General features: G+C 45.0%; 1 protein-coding gene across 1 annotated transcript in view; it reads right to left on the bottom strand.

The window, feature by feature from the left end:
- LAPTM4B (lysosomal protein transmembrane 4 beta) overlaps nucleotides 1-9,927 on the bottom strand; it is a 35,621-nt gene extending 25,694 nt beyond the window's left edge. Inside the window, exon 1 of the mRNA XM_014550268.1 lies at nucleotides 9,910-9,927. Within this exon, the coding sequence (XP_014405754.1) occupies nucleotides 9,910-9,912 (3 nt within the window). The 5' untranslated portion in view covers nucleotides 9,913-9,927. The remainder of the gene's footprint in view (nucleotides 1-9,909) is intronic.
- Between the last annotated feature and the right edge of the window lie 540 nt (nucleotides 9,928-10,467).

Raw genomic sequence — 10,467 nt, 5'->3', positions numbered from 1 at the left:
GCAGTGGTTCTCAACCTTCCTCATGCCGCGACCCTTTAATACAGTTCCTCATGTTGTGGTGACCCCCAACCATAAACTTATTTTTGTTGCTACTTCATAACTGTAATTTTGCTACTGTTATGAATCGTAATGTAAATATCTGATATGCAGGATGTATTTTCATTGTTACAAATTGAACATAATTAAAGCATAGTGATTAATCACAAAAACAATATGTCATTATATATGTGTTTTCCGATGGTCTTAGGCGACCCCTGTGAAAGGGTCATTTGACCCCCAAAGGGGTCGCGACCCACAGGTTGAGAACCGCTGCTATAGATGGAGACTCTCGACTTCAGAGAAAGCCTGATCAAGCACATATTATGGTCCAGGATTATGGACTCGATCCTGGGTCCTTTGATTACAAACATCACCCACGGTCTTTCCAGTAACTCAGGCTCCTCCCAAGAAGTCACCACATTGCATTCACAAGCGCCGGCTGGTCCTGCCAACCAGCCACCTGTCAGCAGGCTCGGAATTCTTTCCGAGGGAGTGCTCTGGACAGAGGGAGTGCTCTGGACAGCCGCGCTCCAGGCGACAGGAGGCTGGCAAGCGAGATGAAACGGACTTGCCACCCAGCAGCAGCTATTGCAGTGTCTCTGGACGGACTCGGCTGCGTTCTGATCTTCACTCTCGGGCTGAGACGCCATTATATTCTCCGAGAATCCAGGGTCCACATGATAAATGGGAAAGGTGTCCGGACAGCGAACAGAGGCAAAGGATGGTCCCCGGGTTGAGACCAGAAAGAGGAATGCAGTTAAGGGCCTTGGGGAAACTCTGAGGGGATGGTGGCGAAGGGGAGAACAAGTATGTCTTAAAGAGCCCTCTGGGCCTCTGCATGTGAAAAGACAGGCCTAGCCCACAGCCTAGCTTAGGATGGGCTATCGAGACATAAACTCTATGTATTAAAAAAAAGTATCAAGCACTAAAGGGTTAGAAGAAATCATGTCAGCAGGCTCGGAATTCTTTCCGAGGGAGTGCTCTGGACAGAGGGAGTGCTCTGGACAGCCGCACTCCAGGCGACAGGAGGCTGGCAAGCGAGATGAAACGGACTTGCCACCCAGCAGCAGCTATCGCAGTGTCTCTGGACGGACTTGGCTGGGTTCTGATCTTCACTCGCGGGCTGAGACGCCATTATATTCTCCGAGAATCCAGGGTCCACATGATAAATGGGAAAGGTGTCCGGACAGCGAACAGAGGCAAAGGATGGTCCCCGGGTTGAGACCAGAAAGAGGAATGCAGTTAAGGGCCTTGGGGAAACTCTGAGGGGATGGTGGCGAAGGGGAGAACAAGTATGTCTTAAAGAGCCCTCTGGGCCTCTGCATGTGAAAAGACAGGCCTAGCCCACAGCCTAGCTTAGGATGGGCTATCGAGACATAAACTCTATGTATTAAAAAAAAGTATCAAGCACTAAAGGGTTAGAAGAAATCATGATCTTTTAGGTACTAGTCTGAGGCTATCATAACCTTCATTTTTTTTCTTTCTTGAGAATCAGATTTTCACTCTAATAAAAATCATTAAGCGCTCAACCAGCGTGGCTCAGTGGTTGAACATCGACCTATGGACCAGGAGGTCACTGTTCGATTCCTGGTCAAGGCACATGCCCGGGTTGCAGGCTCAATCCCCAGTAGGGGGGCATGCAGGAGACAGCCAATCAATGATTCTCTTTCATCATTGATGTTTCTATCTCTCTCTCCCTCTCCCTTCCTCTCTGAAATCAATAGAAAATACATTAAAAAACAAAATACAAGATCCCATCTCTGGTCCAGGAAGGCTGAGGACTCACTAAGAAAGGGCCAAATTCTGATGCATCCCATCTGGTCTTCCCTGGGTGACCCCGTAAGTGCTTCTTTTTTCCCAACCTACAATGCCTCCATTTTTGCAACCCTTCAGCCTTCTGTTGTTAGTCGACACAAATGGGAGTACCTACTATGTGCCAAGTATTGCTGCTTCACCATTTCTGCACTCTGGAACCAAGGAGCCACATAATTCTAGCAGCTCAAGGCTAATGAAAGAAATAAGCTCACACTTACTCTTATTAATAATTTGAAATTGCATTCATTCACACATTTTTTGGCCCCCACATATTTCCCTGAGAAATAACTTTTAGAACAAGTATGTCTTAAAGAGCCCTCTGGGCCTCTGCATGTGAAAAGACAGGCCTAGCCCACAGCCTAGTTTAGGATGGGCTATCAAGACATAAACTGTGTATTTAAAAAAAGTATCAAGCACTAAGAAGAAATCGTGATCTTTTAGGTACTAGTCTGAGGCTATCATAACCTTCATTTTTTTTCTTTCTTGAGAATCAGATTTTCACTCTAATAAAAATCATTAAGCGCTCAACCAGCGTGGCTCAGTGGTTGAACATTGACCTATGGACCAGGAGGTCACTGTTCGATTCCTGGTCAAGGCACATGCCCGGGTTGCAGGCTCAATCCCCAGTAGGGGGGCATGCAGGAGACAGCCAATCAATGATTCTCTCTCATCATTAATGTTTCTATCTCTCTCTCTCTCTCTCCCTTCCTCTTTGAAATCAATAGAAAATACATTTAAAAACAAAATACAAGATCCCATCTCTGGGCCAGGAAGGCTGAGGACTCACTAAGAAAGGGCCTAATTCTGATGCATCCCACCTGGTCTTCCCTGGGTGACCCCGTAAGTGCTTCTTTTTTCCCCAACCTACAATGCCTCCATTTTTGCAACCCTTCAGCCTTCTGTTGTTAGTCGACACAAATGGGAGTACCTACTATGTGCCAAGTATGGCTGCTTCACCATCTCTGAACTCTGGAACCAAGGAGCCATGTAATTCTAGCAGCTCAAGGCTAATGAAAGAAATAAGCTCACACCTACTCTTACTAATAATTTGAAATTGCATTCATTCACACATATTTCCCTGAGAAATAACTTTTCCTTGCAAGCTGCAACTGCAAAGAGGCAACGCTAAACCTTTAAAAGTGTAAGAACAATTGAAGAAGTATGACCTTTGCTTAACTTTTACTTTGCTTTAAGTAAAATGGGTTAACCACTTGATAGCTCTTCAAGAACTCTTAAGGCTCCAGAAGCTCTAAGAGCCCATGGAGCTGGGAAGGAGGAGAAAGCAGGGATTATGCGGCTAAGGCTCACACATTATTTCCATTATCTCTTGATGAACATAATAATATATCTGATCAAAGGGGGTGGGGTGGCAAAGGAGAACTAACTGTGGCCTTGTCCTTCCTGGCAAAGACTCAAAGTAAGCTGACAAAACAAATACACTGCACATTTAGTTAAACGTAATACACAACCTAGTGCAAAATACATGTGGACCACTTCAATACTTGACATTTTATTAGTTAAGTGAGATATAGTTAAAGTGGGTGCCAGGGAGAGTAATATTAACCAGTTAACTGCCACGGTATTTTGAGTTTCATTAAAAAAGGTCCGCCGCTTGCGTCTATAGACGCTTATGGCGTACAAATGGTTAATAAAACAGCTGTGGTGGCGATCTTTATTTCTTGGCCAGCCCATCCTTAAAAGGTTCCTTTAAAAAAATTTTTTTTAATTGATTTTAAAGAGAGGAAGAGAGAGAAACATCATAGGCTGCCTCCTGCACACACCCTGATGGGGCAATCGAACCCACAACCTGGGTATGTGCCCTGACTGGGAATCGAACCCACCACCTTTTGGAGTACGGGACGATGCTCCAACCAACTGAACCACGCTGGTCTGGTCTTCAAAAATGTCTGATGAGTATCTACTATAATGTGCATCAAAATATAAAAAGGATATGAAATACCACTGAAATCTTCACTAGCCAATATTTTATAGAACTGCCCTGGATCCTTTATATTAGGTTGGGGAGGGGTACAGGGGGGGCTGTACTTTTATAAAGGGCTTATTGGAGATATCTCACAAATCCGGTAGCCCTCACTATTCAAATTTATTTAATTTCTGAATGCAGATCAAAAAAGTCTGGCTGACAACAGAGACTTGGATCGTTCGATAAGGAGTAACAATTCCCATCCATATCCTTTGCACCATTAGCAAATGAAAGACTTGTGCTGGAAAGACTTGCGCCTGCCTGCCTGCTGCCGTACCCCATAGCTGGAGGCCTGTGACATACCCTTTCCGGTTTCCCAGCTACTTAAAACAGCCTGCCCTTTGAATCTTCCTTAAAAACTGTTCTTATCCTATCACTCCCATGGATAGTTCTTCAAGGCCTCCCCACTACCTACAAAGTAATGTTCAGACTTTAGCCTAGTCTTTCAGACTTTTACAATCTTCTGTAATATGGGAAGCACTAGATAATAAGGATGACATACATTACTATGAGTTGGTCTATATTCTGCATGGACCTAGTTCCAGACCGACAGCTGGAAAGAAACTATTAATCTTTAAAGAGCCTATATCCCCATCTCCTGTGCCCGTCCCTAGGGGCAGCTTTGAGGCCTAAATGAGAACAAATGTGAAAACCCACTGAAAACAACTATCAATCACTCGACAAATACAAGATGTCAGTTTTACTGCCCAGACAGAAATCAATCGTTATTGCACCAGAACTTCCCGGGATACAGAGACCCTATCAGGCTCGGGCACACAAGCAAGCTGTGACCTTCAAAGTGAACTAGTTGATTACCTGAAAGGCCAGGTCATAAAGCCAATGAGACCAGCTACTCCGAGCTTTCATCCTTTATCATCTGATACATGGCCAACTACCCTATGAATAGTATCTGGCACAAGGAGGTGCATTCAGTATGTTTCTGCTGAATGACTAAGTTCCTAAAATACACTTAGATAAGCCCTGGCTGGTGTGGCTCCGTTGACTGGAGTGTCGTCCCATACACCAGAAGGTGGCGGCTTCAATTCCCAGTCAGGGCACATGCCCAGGTTTGGGGTTCAATTCCACTGTCGAGTGTACCAGAGGCAACTGATCAATGTTCCTTTCTTTCTCTTTCTCTCTCTCTCTCTCTCTCTCTGTCTCTCTCTCTCTCTCTCTCTCTCCCCTCTCTCAAATCAATAAAAAAAAATATATATGTATAAAAACATATCCTGGAATTGTTACCAGAAAGAGGACCTGGCCCTGAGCAGGTCTGCCTAGGGCCAGCAGTGGTGTCTGGGTTCTTGACTTCGTGCAGGAATAAGTTCACAACAGGAGTCCAGGTGAGTTTAGAGGACGTTTGTTAAAGCTGGGGGCGTGAAACAAGGAAGGGCTGGGAAGTGAGCCTAGGCCGGGCTGCTTTGGCTAAGAAGTCAGAGAAAAGGGGGCCTTGGGGACAGGCTCAGGGGGTTTGTCTGGGAGGAACTGCTGGTGCCCTTTGCTGCCCTGGTTGCAAGCCTCGTGGGGTCCCTGAGAGTTTAGGAGGTGCATGCCTGTGGGGGAAGGAGGAGAAGAGGGGAGGGGGGAAGGGCATGGGCAAGCTCCTGGGAAGGAGAGCACCCGCTGGGTCCTTTGTCTGGAGGCTTTTATCTCCCTCTGGCAGGTGGAAATCTTAGGGCAGGTCCCAGGGAAGGTTTCAACAGAATATTCATCAGCTTTATGCTGATGGACCAAAATGAGGTTTATTTTCATTTGTCCTTGAGCCTGGTTGGCAAATAGCACTAATTAGATTTCTGTCCCTGTCTCCCTGCGTAGGGTGGCTGGGGAGGAGAAGTGCAAACCATTTACTCTTAAGTGTCCCTGGCTTAGGGAAGACAGGATTTACTAGGTGGCTGCAAACTGCTGTTCAACTATCTGTCTCAGTTTCCCTACTACACTAGTGCTGGCTTACGAGCCTCAGAATGAGGATTTAAGAAACACACACTCGTTGATGATAAAAAGGATAACATGCATAAAGAATGACTCATGCCTGGTACCAAAGACAGAAGCTTTAAACTACCAGGACCGTTTCTGGTAGTTTTCTAAAAGCAGTTGGGGGGAGGAGGTGGTCATGTCCTAGGGCAGTATTTTTCCCTAACAAAAGTCAATCTTCCCCTGAACTGTCTGTTTGTTGTCATTTTGCATCAGGATAACATACCTGATAACAAGCCTTTAGAATAACAAAAAAGTAATTTCCTTTCCTCTGCCCCCAAAGCACCACAGGGGAGACCACAAATCCCTTCCTTGTTATTGTTACTGTGTTCATTGTTGACTGTTAACTATCCTGGACCCCCCTACATTAAAAAAAAAAAAAAAAGGTATGTTTTTATTGATTTCAGAGAGGAAGGGAGAGAGATTGAGAATCAATCAACTGCCTCCTGCACACCCTCTACGGGGGGTTTTGCGGGCAACCTGGGCATGTGCCCTGACCAGGAATCGAACCTCTGTCAGGGGCAGAAATATAACATTGGGGACCAGCTATTAGTTATATAAGAAATGAAATAAGAACTATTAATCATGCTCTGTTAACCAGGATGGTTCTGGTCTGATTCGGGCAAGCACATTCTAACCCGGCTGAGAGTTGCATGCTCTGGGACATGAGCGCTGACAGCAGAATGCAGCCCATCCTTCTTTCCCCAACGGCCTATCATTATGGAAATGGCCCAAACAATCTAGTCCTGGAGGCACCTGCTCTTTACAACCCAGCCTGTAATCTGGTCCTACGACACCCCCCTCCCCCAGCAGCCCACACAATTTGTAACCTGAGGTGATTAAACCGTGCCCACTTCCCCAGGCCTGTAATTCCTATTTTCCCACATAATCTCTGTCCTTCTAACCATATAAGCATCTGGTTTATGGGGGAGGGGGAGAGCAGATTTTCGTGGGTGACCTGCTGCTCCTCCCATACTGCTGGCATTATCGGAATAAATGCTCATACAGGATTCAACCCCATCTGCTTAATTGGCTCAAGTCGTGTGATGGGCAGCTTGGACCCACTGGTTGTCCCGTTTCACCTCGACCTCCTGGTTGATGGGTCAACGCTCAGCCACTGCCAGGCTATGCATTTTACTCCTTATCCAATCCCAGAGGTTTCCCTGCGTTACTTTCCCCCACCTCCCGAATCTATCACCAATGGATTTCATGATGTACCCTCCTTAGATCTCCCCCTTTGATTTTGATGTTTAAAATCCGTGGTAAAACTGCCATTTTTTGGAACATTTTCCTTAATCCGTTGAGATTTTGCTTCCCAGCAAGTGTCTTCAGTTTGGCTCAAATAAACTCATAAAAATTCTCTATAGATTTGAACACGGACAGTTCTTACAAATCAATAAAAAAGACAAAACCCTCCAAAATAGGCAATAAATAGCACTTCACAAAGGAAAATATAGGATTGGCCAATAAACAAAGATAAACTTTCCACATCATTTGTCATGAGGAAATGCAAACTAAAGTCACCCTGAGCTGCCACCACATACCCACCAAAATGGCTAAAATGAAAAAGACTACCACCACCAAATGCTGACAAGGATGTGGGTGGAGCAACTGGAACTTCATACATTGCTGGCTGGAGTGTAAAATGGCAGAACTGCGTTGGAAAACTGGTTGGCACTTGCCTATAAAATAAACATACATCTATCTACCCAATGACCAGCAATTCCGTATCTAGGTATTTACTCAAGAGAAATAAAAACATATACGTCCACAAAAAGTCTTGTGCAAGAATATTCAGAGCAGCTTTATCCACAATAGCCCCAAACTGGAAACCATCCAAATGTCCATTGTCTGGCAAATGGATAAACGAATTGCGGTATGTTCCTACAATAGTATAATACTCAGCAATAAAAAGGAACAAGTCACTAATATACTCCAACAACATAAATGATTATGCTAAGTGAAAGAAACTAGGTACAAAAGAATACACACAATACTAATTCCACTTACATGAACGGGTAAGACTCGCCTGTGGAGTGGGGATGTGTGTGGCAGGGATTAACTTGGGAAGAGACATAGGGGAACTTTTTGGAAATGTTCTCTAGGGATGTGGGTTACACAGGCACCTGCATTTGTCAGCTTAATGAACTGTATCCTTAATATCTGTGAACTTCACCACATGTGAATTATGCCTCAATAAAAGAAAGAAAAAATAAAACAAAGACAAATAAAAAAATCTCTAATATAAATACCTGAATCAATATGCTTTGTTACTGGACCGAAGGAAACCTTTACCATTCCAAGGCAAAAACAAAAGACACGCACACAACTTTTAAAAAGTAAAACAGTGAAAACAGGATAGACTAACATTCCTCAGACTACGAACCAACAATGGGACCTAATGTAAACCACCTGAGCTCTCCTGGCCTCGGTTTTCTCATCTATAAAATGGGAGGAAGAGCCCTGAGTGGTGTGGCTCTCAGTTGGTTGGAGTGTGGTCCTGTACAGTAGGGGTGGGTGCAGGAGGCAAATGATCAAAGTTAGTTTCTTTCTTTCTTTCTTCTCTCTCCTCCTCCTCCTCCTCTTTTCCCCCCTCTCTAAAGAAACAAACAAAAAAATCAATTTAAAAAAATGGGAATGAAATAATTACAGGGTTACATAAAAATTAAGGTTATGCAAATCTAGCATAGTACCTGGCACACTGAACCTTAATAAAGGGTGGTGGTAGGAAACAATTAGAAAATGCATGAATAAGGTCCATTTTACCTACCTGGCAATGGTTTATAAGTTTAAGAAAGAACCCTTCCAGGGGACTCTTATTTGAACATCTTCCCAGAAGCCTACCCTTTTTTTTCCTGAAAACCTGCCCCTTCCTGATAACTGATGGCATTCCAGCCACGTGGCTGGTGAGAGGAGGGGCGGGTGGGGGAAGAAGGGAGAGGTGCCTTGTTCTTCCGTGGCCCTGGCTTAACACTGTTCCTGTAAATCAAAGTTTTGGATAACCAAATTATATGTAAAGGTATGAGGAAAACTATCACTGTTTTTAAAAAAGTCTAAAATTGTTTTGTGAAATAAAAAATACTTTTAATAAAGATTACCAGTACTTAAGCCAGGTTTCCATTAACTAGGTTTCCCTAATGTGGCATTCTTACACCTGCTGGGAAGTTTTCTAACCTTTCACAGGGCCACATATTTCCAAATGCTAAGACATGCACCCCAATCACCACTTTCCACAAAGAGCATGCTCCCTCGTGGAGAAAGCGAGCGGAGTGTTCTCCTTTTAGCACACGGATACTGTCGGGTTGGCTCACCGCCAGCAGTGGGCTCAAGTAGATTTATCCTTTGCATAGATCACATCACGAAGTACATTTGCCTAATGCGGTGCCCTAGATTTTGCAAATCACATTCACTGATGTACGTGCAAGTCTGCAAATTTGAATGTTTGCAAGGAGGACACAAGTCGTTTGTATAAAAGAGTCGGTCTTGATTATCAGGAAGAGCACGAAAAATTCTGAAGTCTCCTCCTATCTGTTTGCTAGACAGTCATTTTACATTTCTGTAAAGGATTTCCTGGTTTGTAGCAAAGGTAGGGTTGAGCCAAGACACTGAGGTTCTAACTAGTATCTGCATTCGCACTGAACAATAGTAAACCCCACACATACCATAGATCTGCCTGAAAACTTTCAAGGCCAAAAAGTTCCATTGTGTGTCCTGGGCCCCACTCAAGGAAAGTTGAAACTATAAATAGCACAGAGAAGACCACGGTCCCTGGGAGAAAATGTTTTGCTTAAAATGGCACAACTACACAATTCGATATGTCATTCATACATATATATGTATATGTGTGTGTGTATATATATAATCTCCTGAATATCTTTCAACAACAACAACAAAAAAACTCTGATAATTAAGAAAATTGTGTTCTCACTAATGAAGTCCTGCATGCTATCTTACTACCATGTTTAAGGTATTTCCTCGTGATGCAGTGGTATTATTCACCTGAAAAGTGGCTCAGGTGTAACCCTCCATCAAGATGTCACAAAACCTGAAATTGAAATGCAAGGGGACCCCACTCCGCGTTGGCGCGGCCTAGGGGTGCTCACCATCCACCTGGAGCATAACTGGGCGGAGCCTCAGGTTTCCTCACCGCCTCTGATAATCGTTGCTCCCATACAAACATCTTTAAAAGTTCCAGCCTCAAGAAGGAAATCAGACTTGCCTGCGGTCTGATAAGAAAGGTATAGGGATCACCTGTCGATTAGCAGAAAAATGGGTGTAAAATGGCTTCCCCGGGCTGATCGGAAGGCAGTAAATCCCTTCCTAGGGCTTTACAACAGACGTGGGGGTGGCGGGGTGGGGGACGACGGTGCCGTCCACGGAGCGACAGGAACCCTCAACCATTTCATCTCGGACCCGAACGCGCAGCCCGAGGCCAGGTGCGGGCAAAGCTTGGGCGCACGGGTGACTAACGTGCCCAGTCACCCCACGGCGCGGCCCAGACCCGTGGGGACACAAAGCCCACCGGGTGTCAGGAAGAAAGGGAGGAAAACACGTGCTCCTCGGATAAGACCCGCGGTCTCGGCCACCAAGTGCACTTCCATCCGGAACCGCGGCCGCAGCGCGCTCTGTGCCCAGGGCTTTGGGGCGCGCCCCGGCCCACC

Source organism: Myotis brandtii, unplaced genomic scaffold (genome assembly GCF_000412655.1).
Source record: "Myotis brandtii unplaced genomic scaffold, ASM41265v1 scaffold59, whole genome shotgun sequence".
Lineage (NCBI taxonomy): Eukaryota > Metazoa > Chordata > Mammalia > Chiroptera > Vespertilionidae > Myotis > Myotis brandtii.
This window is presented reverse-complemented; position numbering and strand designations above follow the sequence as displayed.